This window comes from Cyprinodon tularosa, unplaced genomic scaffold, assembly GCF_016077235.1.
Source record: "Cyprinodon tularosa strain WSP-4 unplaced genomic scaffold, ASM1607723v1 ctg314, whole genome shotgun sequence".
Lineage (NCBI taxonomy): Eukaryota > Metazoa > Chordata > Actinopteri > Cyprinodontiformes > Cyprinodontidae > Cyprinodon > Cyprinodon tularosa.
The window spans coordinates 378203-404993 of record NW_024039024.1 but is presented as its reverse complement, the minus strand read 5'-3'; the positions used below and the strand labels follow the sequence as shown (position 1 = coordinate 404993).

At 36.2% G+C, this 26791-nt stretch overlaps 1 protein-coding gene across 7 annotated transcripts in view; it reads right to left on the bottom strand.

The window, feature by feature from the left end:
* pcdh11 (protocadherin 11) overlaps positions 1–26791 on the bottom strand; it is a 192727-nt gene that overhangs the window by 62387 nt on the left and 103549 nt on the right. For all 7 annotated transcript variants that reach the window (XM_038292607.1, XM_038292609.1, XM_038292610.1 and 4 more), the window contains one exon: positions 18163–18361. In XM_038292607.1, coding sequence (XP_038148535.1) covers positions 18163–18361 — 199 coding nt within the window. The remainder of the gene's footprint in view (positions 1–18162; positions 18362–26791) is intronic.

Genomic DNA, 26791 nt, shown 5'->3' with positions numbered 1-26791 from the left:
GTCAGCTTGTTTTGCTTAAGATTAATTAGGGTATGACATCATTACACTTTACCTCTTTGCAAAATCAATAATTAAATCACCTATTTTACAATGATAATATTTCTTTAAATATTTCACATTTATCAAGCTTTGAAGAATGCACCATGTTGAGAAAACATATGGAACTCTCAAAGACAGAACTTCACATATTCATATTACATGCACACTTCAAGCCTCAGTTTCTTGTATCTTCAAAGCACATATTGCGTCCTGAAATAAAAGATTAAAGAAAAAAGTCCAGTAACACATACATTTTACAGTATCTCTACATCTCTGTAGGTCTCCATAAATAACATGAATCTTTCCAAACATTGAGATCTTATTTTTGACAGTAAAATTTACTGATACCAATCAACTCAGCTCCAAAATGCTTTATAAGTGTTATTTTTTTCAGGTTATTGAGGTAAAACAAAAATCAGTGCCTCAACACATGTCCCTGCATAGCACAGTAAAGAGAATGCAGGGCAAATAAATTATTAGACATGTAAAAGCACCAATGCATGCATTCAATTTGTATTTGCCCTACTTTTGCAAGTAGTTCTGGACCTGTAACATACAAATAAATTACAGTTAATCAATCTCCGCTCAATTGAATGTATGCATAATACAAGACAAAAAACACGAGAGGCTGAAACCTTGTTGTTCACAAACAATAATATGCTGCAATATTAGGCTCTCTTTGTTGAGTAATTCCCACCAGGACAAAAAAGAGCAACAATTCATTCGTTGCAATCTATGGTAAACTGAAATCAATAAAGCTAAATGGTGCGATTTGAATGTCATCGAGTCACCGATGGCCAACAGTGATAACAAACATGAATAAGATCTCCCTTTTTGAGAGTGATTTAAATTTAATCCAACATGGCCTGGATTATATAAGCTTATTGATCCTTTTTCAAACATATACTGAGAACCTAAATTAATAATTGCTTTTTTTTAAATGCTGGGAGACTTTCTGCTGGAGTTCTGGTTTGTTCTCCTTTTGGTCTTTTGTTTTTCTGTTTGATCTCTTGCAGCTTCAGAACCACACACAACTGCAAGTGAGGTTTTCAAAGACCCTGAGGTTGTCAGTGGCAAGACTTTCTGTTCTTAGTTGTAGCTGTTTTTGCAATGTGGGAGGTTTGCTCATGTTGATAAAGGTGTGTTTGTAGTTGTTTGCTGTCTCTTCTTTTCTTCTCTGACCTGAGAAATTCCAGTGCTGTGCCAAGTATAAATAATAACAATTAATAAAGATACCCCAAAAGAAAGTGGGAATTATTTATTTTTTTATTTGGATAGAGCTAGAGCAAATATGAAGAAGAAGGGGGGGGGGAAAGTAGGTCATGTTAAAAGCTTAAAGCATGATGAAATATTGGAGTTTTTAAAGGAGTGGATTTTACTCTAGCCCCCCTTGGAGCCCTTTTTCTTTTATTCTCTGTAGATTCATTAAAAGAAAAATTACGGAACATTTCACATTTCATTTTAAAAGACCCTAAATGCTGCCAATGTGTGGTCTGCAAGATCTATTTTACGACTGCGTGTAGAATTTAGAATTTCATTTTTGTTTACTCTACGGCTAAAATGTTTCTAAATTGAGTCTTTTTGGCATTTTAGTGCCTGTCTTTTACTTTCCCTCTTTATCTCTCCTGTCCTTCATCTCAGACATTTATTGCGTGTGCTTTTCCTGTCCATTATATAGACAAGCGTAATAACCATAAGAGGCTTCAAGGCAACATCATTTTCAAAGAGAGCTTTTAGTGATCAAATTTTTGTGTTCCCTCACGGGTGAATTCAGTTGTACATCCAACACGTGTAAGGCGAGAAGGTGCAACGGGAGGTTTTCTGCGATGTGTTGTATGGACCTATGTTCCACTGATCTTTCTTTGAAAGGACATGAAATTGAAGTCAGCACAAGACCCGATGGCACCTCTGTCCTCACCACCATGTGTTGCTGTAAGGGCACATTTTGGCATGGACCAGTGACTCCCAGATGTGACAGCAGGCATGATCATCAATTATTATACCTCAGTGGATCAAAATGAGCATATCTGCTCTTTGAAACATCCCTGGCGCTGTCCTGTGGCAGCTTAGCCATGGCTTAGTGCACCTCCAGCCCCCCATCCACCATCCCCTCTGCACCTGTAAAGCTCAGGAACACCAGCCAAAGTCCTTGCAGTAGCGCCGGGACATGCCTCGAGACAACATCTGCTTCCCCTTGGTGACTTGCAGAGTTAAGCCAATTGCAGAATCAAGGGCAGCCACCGAGGACTCTGATTTTATCATAACAAAGAGATTGGAGCCACAAGTGCCTCGATCTAGCTTGCGGAGATATTTCAGTCTATTTTCCGCAAAGACTATTAACTCTCAGTGTCTAACATGGTCTGTCGTTTAAACAGTATGATTTTGTTCAGCACTAGAGTTGAATTTGTAAAACATATTGACAGAAATATTTTTAGTAATAACACTGCAATAACTTATACTTATCTCTTTAACAAACCAGAAACCACACCACATTTATCTGCCAACACTTTACTGTACATAACATACTGTATATATAAGTTACCTTATATCTCTCCTTTACTTTTTACCATCCACTGTATATGTCTGAATGCACTGTATATACTTCACACACCTTTCTCTCCTTTGTGCTCCTGCTGTTGTTTATAAGAGCCGAAGTCAGAAGAGAATTTCCCCATTGGGAGATTAATAAATTCTATTAATTAATTCATTCCTTTGTTCTAAGTATATCATTACATATATCAAGAATTAAATATTTAATAAATTTATTACACTACTTCTGTTTTTTTTTTTTCAAGCTCTCAATCCTTGCCTTACAATAATTATTGCTGAAGCTTATGAAAGCTATACAACGTTACCACCTTTGTTTTGGATATGTAAAAAAAGAATAAAAGAAAATAACTCTGCTTGAAAATTGCAAGTCTGAGATGCTGCAGATACCTTGGTATGAAAAATTTATGTTTTACTCAGATATTACAGCAATGACACCACAAAAATAAAATCTCCTGCTCCGTAATGCACACACTCTACATGCATTGATAAAAGTTTATTTACCTAAGCATGCTAAATGCTTGCAGTATCAAAGGGGGAGTTAAACCTGTTCTCTGATAATTCAGCTTTGAATTATTTGTCTATTTAGGGTATTTCATACACTATATAGTTAATTAACATCCCTGTAGCTACCATACCTCATCATGGCACAGTAGAACACCCTTTAACTCAGAGTATACAAATTTGCAGAAAACGCACAGCACCTCTGCTGACTAAACCAGTGAGAGAGTTGTATTTATTTGCTGGCAATTTTTTCTTGCTATTTATCTTGAAGCATTTGAAGATTAGATATTAAAAGAAAATAGCTTAAAATATTCCTGGGAGCAATCCAACATTTATACGTAACATCAATAGAATTGCCAAAAACCTAAATACTCTGTAAAATACTGTAGCAATGGACCGATAATAAACAGGATTAGTAACATTTTATTATGCTATTTGCACTCACTTTGAACTATTGTAGGATCACCAACTTCAGCTTGCTGAATCTTTAAAGGAGCAAAATTGGACCAATTTTCTGAGCAATTTGGTGACTAAATACACAAAGAGCTACTCATGGATTTTGTTTAAAGGATTAAAATGTAAGCATACCTTACAGGAGTCAACAGTCTTCCTTGTATATCTATAAATATGATTTTGACATATATCTTATTTTATTGGTTAAGATCAAGCAGAAACATTTAAGTAGTCTAAGCTTAAAATATTGAGTTAGAACAGCCATCATTTCCTTATGTTAAAAAAATACATTTGAATTGTTAAAAAACAGGAAAAAAAAAAAAAAAACTTATCCTAACCTAGCCTTATGTTTAATTGAATACAATACTATGACATAATGTGATTCCAACATATTTTGTGATTTTAGGTTATAATATCAGTATGAAAAAATTATAAGCATAATGCTGTAAATAACCTTAAATATAAGGAATTACCCAAAAACACAGATAGATTTTAAATCAAAGTGTTAGATTAAAGTACAGAGAAATTACACTCATAGTAGTTGATGCTTTCCCAACATGCTTCCTGTATATGAGAGATCCAGTTAAAGTTTGTTGCCAGGAGAAGAACATCCAATGTGCTGCAAGAATCTTAATTTCCAGTCAGAACTACACACACGGTAAATGCAGCACTGAAAGAATATCAAGCAGGTAGATTAGAACTGAGTTTGCATAGAATTTAATAAAAAGATCACTGCAACACTGGTAAAAACCAAATGTATGTTAAATAGTAGTTGACTTATAAAGTATTCACCCAAGTATAGGTTGCTTTTCCACTGTAAACAGTTTGATTAGCTCTTACTGATAATCTGAAGGCAGGTGGTCTTTCTTTTCCAACACATTCAGAAGCATTTTCCAAATTACCCAAAATGCGACGGGACTTAATGTTCCTCTAAATGTGCTTAATTTCTGCACAAAATGCAACACATTAAACATGCTTTATATACGTCAACATACATGACAGGATTAGAAACCATGTAATGGCAGCTTTAGGAAATCCTCTTCCTCTTTTTCAAAAAGGATACAAATACAAAAACTTTATTAACATCAACTTTTGCCCAAGTCCATAAAACATTGTTTTGTGCATATAATTCGCCTGCCCTGTCTAAAGTGAAATCTGTACAAATGTATCCCTTATGTGTGTTCAGGATCAGTCAGCATTATGTTGCCTCAGTATGATAGATGTTTGACACTGGGAATACAGCAGGAACTCTGGCTGAATGGAATCAAGACAAATCAATGCAATCCTGTAGGTGCCTCAGGGGATATGGGGACAGAGAGCAACATATATATATGTTGCTCTCTGTATATATATATATATATATATATATATATATATATATATATATATATATATATATATAGATATATAGATAGATAGATAGATAGATAGATAGATAGATAGATAGATAGATAGATAGATAGAAAAAGAGTCTGCATGTACATTCATCAAGCATTGTTTTGCTGACAGCTGATGGACCTGGGATGCTGCATCGCCTTAAGGTCCCCACAGGTGCCTTACAGAGAGGTTGGGTATAAGTGCAGGAATCAACACACACCATAGCGAATGTGCTGACTACATGGCCTCTCTTGTCAGAGATGGCAAAACAACAAGTAGGTTTGGATGTTTAGTGTCAAGCACCTCGAAATCCTCTTTTCATTTTCTAAAAAGCCAAATGTCCTGAAGGGCCAGCTGTACCTGAGGATCCAATCATTCACTGTTACCCATCTTCCTCTCATAATGCTTTCCCTTGTTCTTTGTCTCACCAGACTCCCACTCCATTTGTCAGCATTACCAAACCGTGAGTGGTCTGACGTGATCTATTTGTCCATGAATACCCAATTTATCAAGCAGTCAGCATATACATTGATCGTGTTAGGATAGGGTCCAATTCAACACAGCGGGGGGGAGGTCCCAAAAATGGTTGTGCATTCAGTACCTGTATTAGTTGTCAGTGGTAGCCAAGACAAAATGTAACTTGCATGTGTTTCCATATATCAAAGATTGAGAAAATGCAAACAAATGCCTCAAAAATTCCTTTTGTGTTTTACTATTGGTATTCTATTTTTCTTGAAATTTCATGGCAATGAATCTGACAAGAACAAGTTCTTTGACAAAGTATTCTCTAAACATGCATAAGGTAAAGTGCCATCTACCTATGGCATAGTCTTCAAACCCATCTGTGATTTGAAAAGATTAAAAAAAACAATCCACTAGACTTTGTTTCCAAGTTTGAAGATGTTTCGCTTCCCATCTAGGAAGCTTTTTCAATTCAAAACGTCTGACATAGCGTTGAGTTAGAGGCTTTATACAGTAGCCCAACAAAGACTTGTTTATTTTTTTAGAAAACATGCAAATTGAAACAGACTAGCTATAAAGTGCTAAAGTCATGTATATCAGAGCTTTCTGGTTGAAATATGACCTAATGTTTATGAGTACTTTTGCCGTGCACTTTATTGATCAAAGAGTGATATCGTTCAGCCACATTTAATCCATCGGCATGCTTGAAAAAAAAAATCAGTTTACTCTGACACTTCAATGCGGTTCTTCTTTTAGGACAAAGATGCTTAAAATGGCCTCAGTCATATTCCTTTAGCTTCCCAGGTCAATAACATTAAAAGCTGAGAAGGGAGCTGAAAATGCAACTACTGAGATGCTATGGTCTGCTCAACCTTCAGGAGACATATTGATGCACAGTTATTTAGGTCAATAAGTCCTTCTGAGCAGAAACCATCCTTATCCTTGAAACCAACTGTATGTGAAAAATGAGTAAAGGATGAAACCATGCATTCTAATGTACCTATTGCTGGATTTCTCAGAGGAGAGAAGAAATGGAGGGATGAGAGGAGGGAAGGAAAAAAGAGAGGAGCTAGACTCGTTCTAAGAGCGTTTTAGCCTCACTAATGCAGTTATAAACAATAAACCATTCTAATGGCTATATTGAAATATGACACCTCCCAAATCGGAACGTAATGGACTTTATTAAAATACAACAGAGGGCTTCCTTCAATATCAGGCCAGAATTTACACACAAACATGACATCTAAAATAAGGAACTGCGTATACATACATGTAGCTGCTAGAGGGTAGATTCAGGAACAGGAAAAGCTTTTCCACAAGCCAACATGCTGATGCCTTCCCAAGCTCTGAGCCCAACTATAAAAACGATTGGGATTTTTGCGGAGGCTATCTATAACAAAAGTCTTTTAATAAAACATTACAACATCTATATTTCATTGCTTCCCTTGTCTTCCTTCTGCTTCTGAAGGAGTGAAAGTTCCTGCTGTATAAACCAAGTGCATTGTAATATCAGGACAAGGTTTGATCAGATTGTATAAATTGTGGGAGCTCTGCAGAGATGTGTGGTAAAGGTTTCCTCTGAGTGTAAAAGTTCAGGTAGCTCATTCTTTAGAGAGATTTGAGGCAATGTTTGACAGTTATGTTCAATAATCACCATATTGCTTTCAGATATGATTCTGAGTAAAACATAGACTAGTGTTGGCGATACCAATCTGATACTTTTTGATAGAAAACCCAGTGTTTCTGGTAAATGCACAAAACAATTAAACTGCTATAATACTATGTGGCTGCAATAGAAAATTCTCTTGAAATTGTTAGTTAAATAAATACATGCCAACTATTTCACAGAATTGACAATATTTACATTAAAAATAATAATTGATCATTTACATCAGATCCAATGGTTTTTCAAATGAAACATTTTGCATTTAATAAACTGCTATTTTTTTAACCCTATATTCACTATATATGTTGTAAAATTTAACGACACCTAGAGTAGTTCATATAATTCACTTTAATTCTTTGGGAAATCTTATCTAAATCATGTCTCTCTGCCTGGGTAAGATAACCTCATTGATACAGAACATGTTACTCTAAGCTGACCACATGCGGTTATTTTTTGAAGCATGTGTTTATTTTGTAACTTATTTTATAACTGCTCTTACCAATACGAACTGCTCAAACAGCAACAGCATATAGTGTCGTTTAAAGCTCCACATAGTTGTGTGTTGGACCGTACCGGCCTAAAGCATTATAAGACTCCCCCTGAGATACACTATATTGCCAAAAGTATTTGCTCACCCATCCAAATTATTGGAATCAGGTGTTCCAATCACTTCAATGGCCACAGGTGTATAAATTCAAGCACCTAGGCATGCAGACTGTTTTTACAAACATTTGTGAAAGAATGGGTCGCTCTCAGGAGCTCAGTGAATTCCAGCGTGGAACTGTGATAGGATGCCACCTGTGCAACAAATCCAGTCGTGAAATTTCCTCGCTCCTAAATATTCCACAGTCAACTGTCAGCTGTACTATAAGAAAATGGAAGTGTTTGGGAACGACAGCAACTCAGCCACGAAGTGGTAGGCCACGTAAACTGACGGAGCGGGGTCAGCGGATGCTGACGCGCATAGTGCGAAGAGGTCGCCAACTTTCTGCAGAGTCAATCACTACAGACCTCCAAACTTCATGTAGCTCAAGAACAGTGCGCAGAGAGCTTCATGGAATGGGTTTCCATGGGCGAGCAGCTGCATCCAAGCCATACATCACCAAGTGCAATGCAAAGCGTCGGATGCGGTGGTGTAAAGCACGCCGCCACTGGACTCTAGAGCAGTGGAGACGCGTTCTCTGGAGTGACGAATCGCGCTTCTCCATCTGGCAATCTGATGGACGGGTCTGGGTTTGGCGGTTGCCAGGAGAACGGTACTTGTCTGACTGCATTGTGCCAAGTGTAAAGTTTGGTGGAGGGGGGATTATGGTGTGGGGTTGTTTTTCAGGAGCTGGGCTTGGCCCCTTAGTTCCAGTGAAAGGAACTCTGAATGCTTCAGCATACCAAGACATTTTGGACAATTCCATGCTCCCAACTTTGTGGGAACAGTTTGGAGCTGGCCCCTTCCTCTTCCAACATGACTGTGCACCAGTGCACAAAGCAAGGTCCATAAAGACATGGATGACAGAGTCTGGTGTGGATGAACTTGACTGGCCTGCACAGAGTCCTGACCTCAACCCGATAGAACACCTTTGGGATGAATTAGAGCGGAGACTGAGAGCCAGGCCTTCTCGTCCAACATCAGTGTGCGACCTCACAAATGCGCTTCTGGAAGAATGGTCAAAAATTCCCATAAACACACTCCTAAACCTTGTGGACAGCCTTCCCAGAAGAGTTGAAGCTGTTCTAGCTGCAAAGGGTGGACCGACGTCATATTGAACCCTATGGATTAGGAACGGGATGTCACTTAAGCTCATATGTGAGTCAAGGCAGGTGAGCAAATACTTTTGGCAATATAGTGTATCTGTCTTGCCTGTAGCAGCACCTTCTGCTCTCCTCTGTCCTCCTCACTTGAGGTGTATGATGAGGTTGTTTTGTTTCAACAACTTCTCTGTGCTTTCCAGCAAACATCGCAGGTCTATTTCATTATTCATGGAGAAAAATTAACGCCTCACAAGACTTATTTCATGATCTGCCGCTGTGTTTATATCTAACAGGGATGGACTGAGCAGCGTCATGACGCTGTGTTTAGATCTTCATACTGAAGCATTATGCACTTACCAGGTGGAAGAAAATTTAGTTCCCACCCAAGTGTGCATTTTGGCAATCGATATATATCGCCTTAATTGTTTGTAGAAAATTGATATTTGGATTTGAGATTTGCAACCAAGAATTATGGTATCTGAAGTTTTAATATTTTTGTATCAACACACACATAACTAGTATTTAATGGATAATACAGAAAAAAAGATTGGATCTCATATAACTGAGATCAATTCAGAAGTACACACATCCCCCCTGACAATGAAACAGACCATCAGCCACATTGTAGACATCTTGGACTAACTGCATTTTATGAAAATGCTACATATAACATTTTTATATAGATATTTTTATTCTTTATTTATTTATTTATTCTGCAAATGCTTTCAGTTTAATCTGCATGTCAGGCATATTCTGAGCTAAATTTGATTACAGTACCATAGTGCATATTCTCTACTCTTGATTGATTTATTTTAAGGACAAATATAACATCTCTGTCTCTCGTTAGCTCTCATCCACCATTTTATGAGGTTTAATATTCTATCCAGGCCATTTCAGTTTAAGAATCACAGAGTCAGTGAATGGAACAAAGTGAATTGTTGGCCGGGGCCCTTTGAGGCTTTATACTTGTTTGAAGCCTCTCTCTAGCCTAGCTGGGTTCAGAATACATTGTTCCGAGATGTGATCAAAGTTGGCAGCTATTGATCCCTCTTCAAGCCAGACACAAGACTTACTGAACATGTTAACAACTTTGGGATAAGTATTTAAATTGTACAGGTCCATATGAAAAAAAAGGAAAAACTCAAGGTAGAGTGATGTTGAATAAACCTGAAGTAACAATTTTGGACGTGTAAAGCATTGTAATAACTGAATATTATTGTGTTCAAGCTGGACTAAATCTATGCAGTCTGTCGGGTTTGTTCTGCTGAAATTGTTGCACTAGAAAGAGTTCCCCTTAGCTCACACCTACCTCTAGTAAGATAGCAAAGACAATGCTCTAATGCTGCAAAAAAGGAGGTTTCAAGCATGACACTTTTAAAGGGTTTGACGAGAGGCTAGAGAGAGATTTCTGCGAACTGAGTTGACTCCTCCAGATCAATAGCTTGTCTCTCTCTCTCTTACTTCAAGACAACTGGTGTGGCATTTGAACCAGATAAAGCAAGGCTTCCCCTCCACCTCACCTCTGAGAACAGTGCACTTCCTCCAAATCCCAGACGGTTGAAAAGGATACATATGAGTCCATTTAAATCCTTTTTAACTCTGGGCGATCAAAGAAAGAAAAAAAGGCTAGAGAAGAAAAAATACAGAAATAATCTTGAAAAGAGAGGTCCAGTCTAAGTATGTAAATATCCACTGATGCTTTAGGTAGCTTTGCCATATGCTCACAGGGTGGCTGTAAACACGTGTAGGAACCAGAAGGCACAGGTGCTTGTATTTATTTATATCAAAAGGAGATTATAAATCTGAAGCAAACTGGTTTACATGATGGGAAAAAAGAAAATATCTGGAAAGTTAGCTGCCAATTGTCAGATAACTGCAAAAGAACAGTTTGTATTATAATTTCATGTGCTGCATGAATTATATATTCAGCCTAATATAAGAATAAATCAGTTACCATAAGAATATGTAAGGACATATAGTGAAATGAATGAGAATGTATTTTTTCTAATCCTTCTACCAGTCATGTACCCTTAAGCAAGGCACTTCACTATTTATCTACTGCATTTAAACTTCTCATTCTTCAGCTGTAGATTATGTGGGTGCCTGGCAAAAGGACAAGGTTGAACTGGCACTTACCAAGTGTGGCATAGCTATTAGAGAGAACGCCTGCTCAGCTAACCTCGCATGAATAAAAGTATGGGGAAAAAAAAAGCTTAACAGTTCTACAACAGTTCATCATATTTCTAACCTGTGGTCAGCCAATTATCAGCCTCTTGCTGCATTACTGGACTTCTGACTGTGAACAAGGGCCCTCTTCTTCATTGCATGTCAACGTAGTCTTCCCCCTGGTCGCTGATGACATTGTAACACTAATTACGGCTAATTGTTCTATGCTGAATGGATTTAGTCACATTGCAAATGATACGGCATTGGTCAGTGTCACAATGTTTCCCCAGAAAAATTCTGCGGGGAATGGAAATTTGCACAAATGAATGTAATTAAGAAGCACATTCATTACATCTAATTGCATATGAGAACCCTCAAATTGAAAGTGAGATTGGACTCATATGAATAATTAATACTGCCAACTGTACTGACTACTGTAAGATTTTTCTTAGTGCACAATCATAAGCTGAGGTAATTGCGTGAATGACAGAATGCATACTTTTCTTTTTCTGTAAGCAGCATTTAACTTTATCGTCTACTCGATAAGAAATGTCTTTGCACTGGATGATTGCATAAAGACCATTAAAAATTCAGTGTGGGCTGAAATTATCAAAATGCTTTTTTTAATGCTGCATGGAGAGCTGGGGTAATGCCTATGAAATACATGTCCATGGTGGTGGTCTCAGTATATATAGTAAAGGGGAGAGTGTTTTCAAGGTATTATGAGATCGACCTGGTCATAATCACTAATGTTTACTCTAAGGTTGGATAACAGACTAACAGGTCCTGAACCTTAGATTCAGGAGGTGCATCCTTTGGCGCTCATACTTTCTGTGGACCAGATCTGTATTCTCTTTTCGATGTGCTAACAGAGTCATGAAACTTGTTTTTCAAAGCCACATTTGTGCTTTTATTCTGGAGTAGGCCCAGTAAGAATAAAAGACCCGCCTCCAGGTTTTTGTCTTAAGTAGAACAGTTGGTCTAACTTGATGTCTCATTCACAAGTTATCCTGAAATAGGGAAAGAAATGGAAAAAATTAGTTGGAGCCTTGTTTTTATTCTTGTTTTATGCAGCAATTGTGAGGTCTTAAATTAAACCTACCCATTCCCTGGTTTCTTTATTTCTAACGCGTAAATAACAAGAAGAATGGAAAGGGCTAAAGCAAGGCTCAGTTTGAGAGATATGGCAAGTAGGTTTCTTGAGTTAGCTCAAGGTAGAGCAATTGCTCCCATGCATGAAAGATGGGAGATGAGATGGTCTAGTAATCGGAGTTCCCTCACATAAAGCCCCACTTTAGAGGTTTTAAAGGCACATCCCACTGGGAGTAAAGTCCCAATATAAACCTATAAAAAGCTGGTGGAGCTACATTTCTGGACATGAAACGACTACACACAGAAGAGCTGAAGTGTGATGCCTCAAAGTTCATCATTACACGGATAAAAATTATTTTCCAACGACTGATTACAATCTGTTAGTTTATAAACTTGTATTTTTTTTGTAAAGTCCTCAGATTTCCAATGCATCAACGACAACATTTAAAACTTTAATCTCATTATACTTGCAGTACTTAAAAAGGATTGGCTTATTTTAATAGCAGATTAGAACTCAGACAGACAAGGTGGTCATTTGATAACCATATGTTACAGATTAACATAACGGCACTATGCAGTATGGCTTTCCTCATGTGTCTTTGGGAGAGTAATGCATCACATCAGAACTGGTTTTAGTGATTTGCTGTAAGTGGGCAGAAGCACAAGCTTCTAAATCCCCCAAACTCAGAAAACTGGAGAAACAAATGTGTATTACAAATCATCAACAGTAAAAATCTCTATTGTTAGAAAAATGTAGAGGATTTAGATCCAGGGATTTGCTCCCACTTTGGTAGACTTTGTCTAAAGGCTTAAAAGTGATTGCTGTTTTCTACATGGTGATTTGTATCCTTCTTTTTATGGCTGAATTTCAAAATTACTGGTATGGCATTTACTAAGCAGCAAAAGTAAAAGAACAGTTTAACAAAAACAAGTATGTAATGTTTATTTTTATAACACCTTTCACAGACATAGCGGTCGCAAAGTGCTTTACAAAATTACAAAATTACAGTCACAAAGGACATTGTCATAAAACAACCCTTAATCTACTACTATTAAAATGCTTTCTTTAACAAATAGGTTTTATGTTAGCTCATAAAAACATCAACAGAATCAAGTAAGCGCAAGTAAAGCGGGAGATTGTTCAAGAGCGTTGGCACAACCGCTTGAAAGGAGCGATCTCCCCTGGTCCTGTAACGAGTACGAGGGACATGAGCAGGTTCCGGTCCTCAGACCTCAGCCTCCGAGAGGGGGAATAAGGACACAACAGGTCTCTAATGTAGGAGGGAGCCTTCCGTTAAAAGGCCCTGAAGGTCGGCACCAGGATTTTAAAGTGGTACCAAAAAGAGACTGGGATGCAATGAAGAACTTTTAGAATCACCGTAATATGAGCGCTTCTATTTGTACAAGTCAGTAACCTCGCCGCAGAGTTCTGAACCTACTGAAGACGAGACAACTGCTTTTTGTTTAGAGATGAGAATAGACTGTTACAGTAGTCTAAAGGGGAAGACATAAAGGCGTGGATAATCATTTCAAGATCATCTCTGGACACAATTGTTGTAAGTTTTGAGATTTTCCTCAGTTGGTAAAAACAGTTCCTTGTTAACAGTTTTGAGTGGTGCTCTAAGGACAATGTTTTGTCAAAGATAACGCCAAAGTTTCTAAGGCTTGGTTTAGCAGATAAACTCAAGTCGCCGAGATACTGGTGGATATCTGGAATAGCTTCATCCGGGGCAATCACCAACACCTCTGTTTTATCTGAGGCAGAGATGCCTGATGCCTGTTGTTGCTAATAAGCAACAAACCGCTTGTATTACACTGCAAAAAATATAAATCTAAGTAAGTCAATTTTTGCCATTGGAAAAAGATAATGTACATTTAAAATATGTAAAAAGAAATACTGCAGTCTCTTATTTGAAGTGCATAATATATAATTATCTTATTTTAAGGATAAAAATGCTCATTCCATTGGCAGATCATCTTATTTTCCTACTCATAGTAAGGGTAAATACAATTATTTTAAGACATTTTTACTCATTTTGAGAACATTTTTGCAGTCTTGGTAAACAGCCTCCATAGCGTTTTTACATCACCCCAGTGCTAGTTATAGTGTATGTAATTATGTACAGTTAGAACTGCTGTTACAAAATATATTTTTACCTTCATTTCTATTTAATTAGTAACATTAACAATTTTAATTTGGTATCTTATTGAAGGGAACAACACGCATACAATGTATTATTCTATGTACATGTATATCAATTTAGGCTTCAAGGGGTTAACTAGGGCAGTTTCTGTGGAGTGATGCTTGTGGAAGCCAGACTAAAAAGTGTAAAAAATGTTGTATTTCTTCAGGAAGGGTACCAACTGATCAGATACCACCTTCTTTAGATAAAACGGGAAGTTTTGAAATGGGCCTGAAGTTTTTTAAATCTGTAGGGTGCAGATTAGGTGTTTTGAGAAGTGGTTCCACAATGCCACGTTTAAGAGAACTGGGATAAACACCAGTTTGGTAAACCAGGGGCCAGTGACATCAAATATTTTTTTCTAAAAGCTTACAGTGCAGAACACCAGATGCACAGAAAGAAGGCTTCATTCTGGTTACCAGAGCTAAGAAAACAAACACACACCACAGGTGGCTTAATGTATTCAAGGATGAAAATGTTTTAGCTTTGCTGGGTCAAGCATTATTGTTAATATCCATGCAATGTGCTCTTTTCAATCGAAGAAAATATGTTTTTAAAACCAATAGAGTCCAACACGAAAAATCAAGAGTATGACTCATGTTATTAAACAGATATAGAGTAAACAAAAGCAACACTGTTATATGATCAGGATCATATACATAAAAGCATTTATGATTTATGTTCATAATGTAAAGCTCCAAATTTGCCAAAAAGTCAGATACTATTTATCCAAATTTAGATGATTTAAAATGTTAATGTCATAAAGGGTGTTTAATAAATGCAATGAGACTTGATGCAAATGACGCTAATCTATTTGCCCGGACAGAGATGGGGCGATTAAACCCTTAGAAACAAAATGTGACAAGAAAAGGCGACGGCACAAGAGTGATGGCGGGGTCTCAAAGTAAGCCTGGAGGGGGAGGCAAGAATCCATAAAACGAACAGCCGCCTAGCTCATAAATAATAGAAACATAAAATGTCACATGAACTTTATTTCAAGAGAAGGTGGTCTAATAAAGATGCAGGTTTAAAAGGAGTTGAGAAATTCATTGTCATAAGACGGCCACATGGCTTGCCTTTGGCACAGACAATTATTCAGTGCAAGTTGACATTCGGATTAAAGCTGTACCTTTACAAAACAATTCAACTTAGAACTGCTGAAATTCTCTCATCCTACCACTCTAACCTCACATTCATATTTCTTTTAGTTCACTTTCCACCCTCTTTCTTTTATTTTTTTTTTCCTCTGGTTCTTCCTGCTTTACAAATTGAGACAATATGATAAGAAATTGCAGCTGCCATGCCATTCTGGTGCTCATTGATAAAACCATATCTAATCCATCTTAGCCCTCCTTCTGTCACCAAACGCACTCATCTCCGAGACCGTCAATGCACACGAGAGCCGTCTCCACTTTGATCTCAGCAGAAAAGTCAAGAGTTTATCTGACTTTACTTGTGGAAGACGGAAAACTAAGCTGGGCAAGTCATATGACTTTGTCTCGGAATGATGCAAAAAATGTCAGTATAATCACAGTATTCAGTTGATTTTGAAGGCAAATCTAGCTGGAGTGGAATCCTCATAGAGAGAAATGAAAACGAGATCTTTTATTCTTGTAAAGTCTCGTAAATAATCTAAGGTCTAAATGATGTAACATTCTAATAAATTAAATGACAATACAGTGTGTAGGAATATATCAAACTCATATCTTGATGGCCTTTAAATACTACATTTAAATGTGATGAGATCATATCTTCAGAAAAAAAGGTTTTATCTGAATAAACGACATCAAACCTACACCTACAATTGTAAACCTGGGATAACAGAGGATAAGTAGAAGCTTTGTGGTCTAATAAGAAAAAACAGCTGTACTGGTATCCAATTACTGACATTAGACTTTTCACTGCATTGACTTTAAGTTGCCTCTTAGAGAAGAATTACACAAACATTTATCACACTAGCATACTCTTTACCTAAAAAACTAATGCACTTCAGCAAACACTGGCCCGGGGGGGGGTGGATAATAAGTGTATTTTTGAGTTGTTTTATGACGTATTACTTGTTTATTTCACTGAATACTAATGAATTGTTGAATAATTGCATCAGCGTGAGTAATTCACATACATGAATCACTGCTGTTAACACTGCAAATGCATTAAAGAGCACAGCTTGGGAGGAAGTGGCTTGATCTAAGAATGTATGTTTGAGTGCTTTTATATATATTTCTTTGCAGAGGTATAACTGCATAGAAATATGGAATAAGTTCAGGTTTAAGAAGCAATTCCTCAAGGGAAAACAATCTACTACTGGGAAAGGCCACTGTAAGAAAATTATGAGATGGGTCACACTGACACTCCAGCCTCGGAAATGCCAGGCTAGCTACTTGGGAGAGACCAAGGTCTCTCTCACATTCTACAGTGACACAGTGACTTGACTACATGTGGGTGTATGCTAAGATATGTTTATCACTGCCAAGTGGTACATATTATATATGTAGTGGCAACAGAAGGCATGCGCACTACTGAGCCCCTGCCCTGTCTGTAGGATGTGGTGCAAGGTAACTTGAAGAAAATAAAATCTGCTTCACTTGGACTGAAATATCCATTTTGAACGGAGAGCTGAGAAGGTGGCACTCAGAATAACCTTGTTCATTCTTTGGTGAGGCAAAATAATTTCAGCAATATCGCTGCTGATAAATAGACTTTGGATCTTCAATACCAATGGTGGAAAACTTCTTTCCTCCCCTCCAGCAAGTTTCTTGAACAGGGATAAAAAAAAGAGGGAAAGTACTGTATATGCATGAGGAAGAAGTTGACGCTTTTTATGGGGAACATCGCTGGGCAGTAAGCCATGCAGTGACAGCTGTCTTGTGAATCATTTACGAAAATCTCAGCAACAAAGTTCCCACCTCAGGGGTACATTTCACAGCATTCATTACAGAGCTGTGCTCTCAGAATTTACAAAAATCCACTCTACAAAATTTATTTTCTTCATTAACTGTAGCATTGTGCTAATTAACCCCTTTGTTTTTGTATTTCAAATCAGCGGATTGTGTTTTGTTACGTTTTATAAAAGAAGTGTTACAGAGAAGACACAGAACACTAGTTTAATAAAAATATAAATAAAAGCAAATGTCGGTACCGCTGTAGAATAATTTACTCCAGTTTGTGCCTCTTTATTTTATATATTGTGGTAAATATTGCACTTTTCATTGGTCTGAAGTGGTCATTCTTCTATGAAAGCATTGAAAAGGCTGTGCTGTGGGGTTTTATAAACGGAGTAGCAGTCTAAGGATTCTCAGTGTGTTGTATGAAATCTGCTCAGTGTAGAATTATCCATCCAACCTTTTACCATTTTAATTATTCAACATTCTTAACCATATAGACATGCACTGTGCAAGCTCGTTAAAACACAGGAACAGTCCTTTAATCTAGTAGAAAATAACAAGCTGCATATGAGAAAGCAATTTAAAGATTACAGTCACCTGTGTTATTAAGTAATATTTCATTGCAGTGCTAACGCAATGTGCATCAAAGGGAAGCGCATACTGTATTTGCATTATGGAAATGATAAGTAGTTCAACCTATATCAATAGAAAAACTAATCGGTCAGAAACAGACATATAATTATTCTTGCCTAGTAGATCTTTGATACATAAAGCCCCACAACCAATATGCAAAATCACCTGTTTTGAACACTGAAAATGCACCATAAAAAATATGTCTAATATGTTTTAGGTGTTTTAAAAGAATCTTTTTTCAAAACAGTTTTATCATAATCACATTAAGAGCCTTAAGAGTTAAACATCGGTACTATCTAAAAAACCAATATGGTCATTTTAAAATCAAGTTATATCTCTTTAAATAAAAAAAAAAAAACAAATAAAAAGTTTTCTTACTGTCTTAACATTGCAAAAGGTCACTACTCACTAGATTCAGGGTCTGAATTTCCGTCTCCCTCGGTGCGACTGTTTGGTGACGTTTGCTCATAGTATTCTTCTCGGGGGAAGCTCAAGGGGAGAGGCTGGGTGGCGCTGGCTGTGCTGCTGGGATCCGCGTCCCCCAGCCCGCTGTCACTGCAACTTTCCTGGGATCCATCTGGAAGATGGAAGGTCACACGGCGCTGGGTCTGTGGGAGATGAACAGATAACAAGTGTTTTCAAGCACAAGCAAGAGATGCAAGAAACAAAGTCAGACAAAATTAACAGCAATGTTTTTGTGGTTAGTGAATAATGAAGTAAAGAATAAAAAAACAAAAACACTAAGACAGCACAGGGACTATTTTTTTTCAGAGACACCAAGTGTTTATGTTAAAGATCAGTTCTGTTCATTTTTAATCTTTGCCACTTTTTCTTTTTGAAGTTTGCTATAACTGTACGCCCCAAATATTTGTTTTATTTGATTATAATAATTATTGGGTACGTAACAGAAGCATTTGCATCACAAAATGTGAAAATGACCATGTGTCATTTTTTTTTACCAACATCAACTGATGGCTTAAAGTAATTACCAGTAATCACAGTCTGCCATAATTTGTCATCATTCATAACATTCAATTGATTTAAAAAAGGAACAGAAACATTTAATTAAAATAAAATGTCATTGAAAATCTTTCATAATGATTTTTGTATTTTTTTCCCCCTATAATTCATCAAAAAAAAAATTAACTACACAGTAAATTAAATTTATAGACAGGAGTTTATGTTTTGAGCGCCAAGCGGATGTAGAGTAGGAGGCTATGAAAGGTAGCTACAAAAGGGGATAGAAATTAGCAAATAAGTTAATGCTCTGAACTGTCAACGATAATTGTTTGTTTAAGTTGGTTAAGTTCTAGGCATGAAATTCCAAGGCAGAATATTGAAGGTAGAAATAGATTGCACAAATTGAAAGACAATTCTAGGCTTTAATAAATTCTCTAAAAGCACATTTACATTTTTCTATCCCACTTTCTTAACCTGCTATCACTAACTCATCTTGCCATAAATTTTAGTGCATCTAAGAATATATTTATATTATGTGTCTAAAATGAGGAGAATGTGAAGAACCTAAGTAGCTTTAGTAAACTGTACATACTTTCTCGTGTATGAAGCAAGCGTGGCGTTTTTGATGCGCCCCAATTTTACATACTGCATGGGTATTGGGATGAAGGGTGGAATTAACTAAACTTCTGTGGGTTGGAGATATGCTTGAAAAAAAATTCTAGGAGTTAATCAGATTAAGCAATTGATTTTTTTGACTGTCCAAATAAAAAAAATAAAAAAAAAGCATGACAGTTTTTTCTAAATTGCATATTATATATCCTATGTTGAAATTTAAGGTATTTGATAAACATGTATTTATGTTTTGGAATCTATTAATTAAATATATCAATAAATTGTTGATGAAATGGATAAATCTAATATTTTATTTTTAAGAGTAATTTAATAATTACAAACTGCTTGTATGAAAACAGTTTCCAATTTTTCCATCACAAGGTCAGAGCTGTGTGTTAGATCAGTGATATTGGACACACTTGCAGATATAATAGTACAAAAATAAACTAAATAATGAAGGTAAAAAAAAAAAAATAAATAACTTTTGAAAAATCCAATAATTTTTTGTCAAAATGGCATTGGAGAATATATAAATAATACATTAGACTCTTCTTTTGTAAAGGGGTTAGAATGGAAACCTCACAGCATGATCTCCCAAGCTAAAAAAGAGGGAGAAATCTCCTCTGGCGAGGAACATTGTTGTTCAATATTTCAAAATGTAATATCTGAAAGTGTTGAGCACTGCAGTCGAAATTCTGCTCACTTCTGTTCCACTAAGGAGAATAAAGAAACAACAGAGGTAGCTTATCTCAAAACAATGCCACATTATTCTAAAACTATCAGCATATTTCTTATCACTGGAACTTGGTGAGAGAAAAAAAAAAGTGTTTTGAGCTGGTAGTTATTTTTCTTCTCTATCCCTGTGTGTGTGCCGGGATCTGTTTGTGTGGTCTGTGTGTGTGTTAAAAGACCATCTTAAAAGCACCAGTATGTCTCTAAACCAATATAATTATCAATTCAAAGAGTAACCCATGACCTCAGTTTCTGCTTTGTTGACTTTTTTGTGTTTTATTTGGAAAAAATAGAAAAAGAAAAACTGACTGGCCCATTTACTGGTCACTGGAAAGAAACATACTTACGGATTATAGAAAAAAAAACATTTAATAGAGCTAATTCATCACTTCATACAGATACATTTCATAATTTCTTCAAACAAAGAATATTAACATCATTATGAAGGGTGGTAGAAATGCTTGTTGATCCACGGATGCATACATATAGAATATATTAAGTGCCTAAATGTATTAAGAATAGCATGATTAACACTGCATCCATCATCGTCCCCTGCTCCAACGCTGAAATATGACCAAACTTTATCTTGTCATTAAGGACACTAATTGAGAGAAATTGAGAGAGCGACCTCATAACCCAGAACTGCTTCTGGTCTATTGAGTGTATTGAATTACTTTCCAGCTAATAAAGTAACTGTAGGACTTATAATTGAAGACCTCTCTGATACTCTTCCTGAGAATAGATGGGATGTGTGTTAACAGGTTGAACCATGTCCTAATTTCTTCTGCTCACCCAAGTGAGGCACAAAGGAAGTAAAAAAAAAAAAAGGATGAAGGCCTACGCATATAGGCTGAGGGTTTGATTTTGAAAAGTTGTTGCGATCACATGAATGTGTGCGTTATCGTGTGTTGTGAGGGACCCTTTGATTTCTCCAAAGGTTTCCAGAGGTTCATGTTGTGACCTTTCTTTGGAGCAAGAAAAAAACAACAACTAGAAAAAGGTCCTGCATGTGGCGATGTGTGATAAGATTTGGGGGATTCTTACAGTGAATGAATCACACAGTTGCAGTTATTGATACTGATATTATAAATTCAGGCAGAAACAGCACTAAATACTTTAACTTCAATGAAAATGTGTCAAAGAAATGTTTAAAATTAACTTTTTGTCACCTTTCATTCAAACACTTAAACATCATTTAAAAAATTGATTTTCATGTATTATTTTTTATTAAAATAAATCATCTACATAAAAATCAGCAGTGTTTACTCTTACAAACTTTGGAGGGAAATTTATAATTGCACTTTTCTCTGCAATTTTATCTCAAATTAAATAAACAGCATCCTAGGTTTGAATACTTTTAAGTTCTGCCTTTGACTTTTTCTTTATATTTACTTTGTTGTTCTAATCTACGGCATTACGGCATAGATTTCACTTCATAAGGATTATTTACTATATACCTTTTAATTTTCCCTCAGTTATGAGAAGCTTCATTTTTTTTCTACTGAAAAATGCTGCCTACACAATTTTTAATTGAAAAATATGTTTCTGCTAAATGTTCACAGTTTTTTTAACAAACAACATTTTTCCATTTAGGGCACAATTTCATTAGAGCATCTTCTTAAATATGTATCCTCTACATGGCTGATGGTCAGTTTTAAACATATCTTATTACAACTTTATGGGCAGGAAAAAGCTAATTAACTTCATACTAGATCTAGTCTTAAGTACAGCTAATATGCTTTACATATAATACAAATATTGGTTTACGCATATGCCTCTGGTTATGAGGATACCATAAAATGTGATTTGATGTGAGTTATGTTTAGTGTGAACTAAACATGATCCATGAGCAATGATGCAGTGTGAAACTGCAAAGGATTTGGCTGATAAAGAAAATAAAGCTGTCTAAATGTGAGTTAGATTATGCAATAAAGAAAAAAAATACATTCAAGCAGGCTTACTTATATCTTTTACAAATCATAAACACAGCATAAATAAAACAACATTGATAAAGTAATCATCATGTTGATATTGTGTGTTATTTCTTAGATGCCTTATGTCAGTAGTTCGCTTTATATCTCAATTACTGTAACACTAATTGCAGAAATAATAGGGAAATTAATGATATCTGACTGACAGCAAAAACACAACTTATATATTATTTTCAACAACTTGCTATAAATTCAGGCATTAAGCCCTTGTTTGAGGTTTTCTACTTGTCACTCTTTAATAAAGGCCAGATTTACCCTGAATTGTCTGACATGTGGAACTATTGGACTTTATTTGACAGTAGACAAACAAGAAAGGAGATGAAGAAGCAGGGGAAGCAATGCAGGAAAGGTCTTCAGATGGGGATTTAAACCCCGTGACAGCTAGGATTGAGTAAGCCTCCCGTATATGTGATGTGGACTTTACCCCTGCACCGCTGCCAAGGCCTTCATTGAAAAGCTATATTTATTTATTCAGAGATCCAATTACACAAGAAGACTTTATTTTGTAAATGAAAAACTGACTTTTAAAGAAAATGCATTTCACTGGATTTAATTTACAGGGATCCCATAGATGGATAATAAAAGCACAATGTAAATCCATTTTAATTTAAATTTGTGAATAACAGATTATTATATTTCATTCCTTTATTCTCTATAAAGAACTGTACACATAAGACTTCATCCAACATCATTCCAAATTCAGTTTATTCTTTGGTTATTGCATTCATGGTTACTGCATTTAACATGTATTTTATGTTTGTTTAAAGTGATAAGGGATCTTTAAATGCAAATACAACTGGTTTAAAAATAACTATTTTTTTCATTGCTATAGCAACAAAAGCAATAAAGAAGTCCTGAATTAAAAACATCATTAACACAGAGTTCAGCAGCAGGATATGTGTCTGTGCTCACAGATTCTTCCCCTTGGCCACTACAGGCGCACTGATAAAGCACATATTGTTTCTCTATACAAAGAGGCCAGTGAAACAGGTGAGTGGAAGATTAAAATAAAATCAGGCTCTAATGAAGGGCAGGCTGCCAAGAACCAAGCAAAGAGCTTCATTTGAAAACTATCAGAGAGGGTTGACTAACCTAAATCCACACACTTAGCAGCCTGAAAGCACAACTGAGCACTTCTCAAAGCACTTCTCTTATGTTGAAACAGCCAGCTAAATATTCTATTTACTTGTTTCATCAAGATCCTGAGGCTACAAGTCTCTTTCTGTGGAGGTGCTGGTAAGAGAATAAGACATAAGAAAAATAACAGAGGAAGAAAGGGCAAGCAATGAAACAAGCTGGCTTTCAACTAACAACTCTGAAACAAATCCTTTAGGTTGAGCTGTTTCAGTTCGAAAATGAGGAAGAAATTGTATTTTTTCTCTTTTATCTGCCTTAAATTATATGTGACCAGCATGAAAAGATTTAAGGACTCTTTAAAATGTATCTATTCTTTTCTCGATTTTACATATCATTTTATAAGACAAAAACAGAGCCAGATACCTCACTGGCAAGTTACACAGCACTCAGTGCCATGTTTGCAAAAGCTTTCAAGTAGTCTAAATATCTTCTTGTTCTAGGCTTTGGCAGCAGTTTCTGAAATTGCTGCTGGATGCACGCTAAAACATTGCCCAGGTTCCAGCAAAAGAAAGAGCCCACTACAGAGCGCTGGCAACACCACAAGGAAAGATGACTCTGACTTCACGTGATTGCAATTATTAAAAAAGAAAAAAAAAAAAATGCTCCAACAATGACATCCAGAATCTATTAGAACAAACAGCTGCGTGTGACAATTAGGACATAATCACTTTGCGTAAAGGGAGTGTCTACTGTTTTTCCTCAGACTGCTGTTTATTCAAGCCCATTCAAGCTGACACCAGATGTGAAGAAAAGCCTAATATACTTTGATGATGTGCTCAATACCAAGTCTTTCAGAGCCACAACATTAATTAGTATCAAATACAATTATTGAGTGTTGAATAAATAAAAGTTTTGCTCCTTGTGGTAATGATTGATGTGAATAAAACATTAAGACAAACAAAGCAGAGCAAAACAAACAGCCAGGAGTCAAGGTAAGGGTTTTGTCAAGCATGATCACTTATTTAGAGAAGCTGCCAGAAATCCATAAAGCAAAGACAAGCTGCAGTAAGAGATATCAAGACCAAACAAAGCCCTTTGAGTCAGAGAAAGCACTGCCTTTAGAAGTATGTACACAGAGATAAAATAAACAGCAGAGATTCACGCCAATTTCTAGCGTGTAACATGCCAGAAAATCCGACCCCCCTCTATCCAACCTCCTGTAACCACACAGACAGGACAGGATTCACAGGTTACTAGATTACGAATCCGTTGCATCGAGATAGAGGACTAGAGGCTAAGTGCCTGCCACCTTGTCCTTTTCTGGACCACAGATCTTTGAGTTTTATTATACTACGCACTTTACCTTGACTATCACTCTCTCCAAACAGCAAAGAACTCGGTGTGGCACGGAAAAGGACTTGGCTGACAACCACCTTACTTTGAGTGATAAACAGGGACCACTTAGAAGTGAATCAGGGGAGATTGGCTCTGCCATTTCAGATAAGGATCACCTCGCGGGCACACCTAGACCTGCATAAATCTGCTCATGGGGGATGGTGATTTGTTATATCACACATGTAGAGAGAAGAAGATGGGAAAAGGGGTAAATATAAAAAAAATACTGAAGCGTTTTGTCTATTCTTTGATGTCAAGAATGCGTATCTTTACAATTGGCTGGCAGATTACAGTTTTTGGGAGCAGAATTTTGTTTTATGGCGCTGTGCAATTGCAGCCCAATATGTGTAAGGAGATTTGCATCTACGCTTGTGATGGTGATTTAGCAGGAACATTAGTGAAGGAGGTGATTCTGACAAGGGCCTTGAGAGATTGGTGGGTGATTTGTAACAAATCAAATAAATTTTCATCCATTTACTCTGCTATTGACTTTTCTGCTATGACAATCTGCTCTGTCACTTAGACAAAAAAGAAAGTAAAATTCCAATAAGAAGAAAAACAAGTCTAATATAAAGAAATTGAACTGCATTTTCATATGAACAGGTACGTAGGTTTGTAGCTCAAAAACTAACATAATAATTTACTGGAATTTTATGAGATGTAAACAAAAGTCTTTCATACTAGATGTGATGTGGGAATAAATATAATTAGCTCTGGAATTAGGCTTAGATTCTTTTTTTTTTGTTTGGAATGTGAAGATTTTTTCCAGACTTTATTATTTTTTTTTTCTTTTTGTAAGGATTAACATGTATTTAGTACTGTCAATCACTCCTTTCACCAGCTTGCCTTCCTCCGCAAAGTAAATTTTCCCCAATTCATGGGTGTTTCACAACAATGTTTTGCTATGGGGACTGTGTGTACAAGATAGTGTGCTGTTAGTTCCTGGATGTTTACCTAAATGTCCAGTTTGGTCTCAACTTAGCAAAATAGCCACTTTTATATGTTTTCGGTTCCTTCTAGATGGTTTGTAGTAAATTGTAAATGACGATTCAAACTATTTCCTTTCAACAATAACTTTCTTCCTGAAATTGTTCAGTAAAGACCCGTTTTGTACTTACCAAATAATTTTTCTATTGACAGAGTCTCCCATCCTGGCTGTAGATTTCTTTAGCTTCTACAAAGTTACTATCAGACTGTTAGTCATTTCCTGACTTAAATGGACAACAGCATCATAGTGAGTTTGCAGTTGTGGCAGGATGTTTTCCACTTTCAAATGATTTTACCGTCTAACACGCCCCTTAAAAAGTTAAATTAATATTCTTTGAAGGTGTAACCCTGCATTAACTTCTTCACAACTATCCCTGACCTGTCTAGTGAAATGTTTTATGTGCAAAAACCTTTCATAACAAATCCCAGATTCCCAGAACTGTTGCATTTATATCGCAATCAAATAAAACACAGATCTATTTTAGTTAAAAATAGATTGTTTTAATGCAACTATATTTGATAGCATCAGAGGAAAATCAGGCTGAATATAAATGCTCACCAATCCCTTTATAAACTATGTAGATCTACTAATTTCCTTCCGCTATGCTTTGTTGCTGTATCAGATAAAAACTAACAAAAATGGATGTTTGAGTTTGTTGTTGTATGAGATAGGATTTGAAAAGATACCAGGTAATTACCTTTTTTTTCTGTCCTATTTGCGATGAAAATGGTGTTATTAACCACGAGTAATAGTACAAAGAATACACCAAAGGGTCTGATTAAAAGATGTCCCAACACAATCAGGGTAAATGATAGTTTGATAAGCTGTACACATAAAGATGTATGATGTCTGAATACCAAAACTATTTCTTCCACTCCTAGATGAGCTGTAAATGTTTCTTATTTTTTGAGATAATAATATAGGAAAAAATGTTTCTTCAGCTCCTACATACAATTTTAGTTTGTTAATGCATTGCTTGAAACAAATTACCCAAATGTTATCAATCTTATCCATAAAATACATCATTATAACACTTACTCAAATCAGCTGGGGATTGCATTACCCATTTCATGCAAGAAATATTATATATGAAATTTGATAATGGGATGTATGTCCCGTAATTGTTAAGAGCCTTCCCTAATCTACAGTATCTCTTGAAGAAGTTCAATTTTGTTTAGAGTGCAATCTGTATACTGTGTCTTCTTTAAAACTATGGCTTAAGTTCAAAGTCAAAGTAAGACTTTCTTTATTTCTCTCTTTTTAAGAAAGTGTGTAAAATGTCA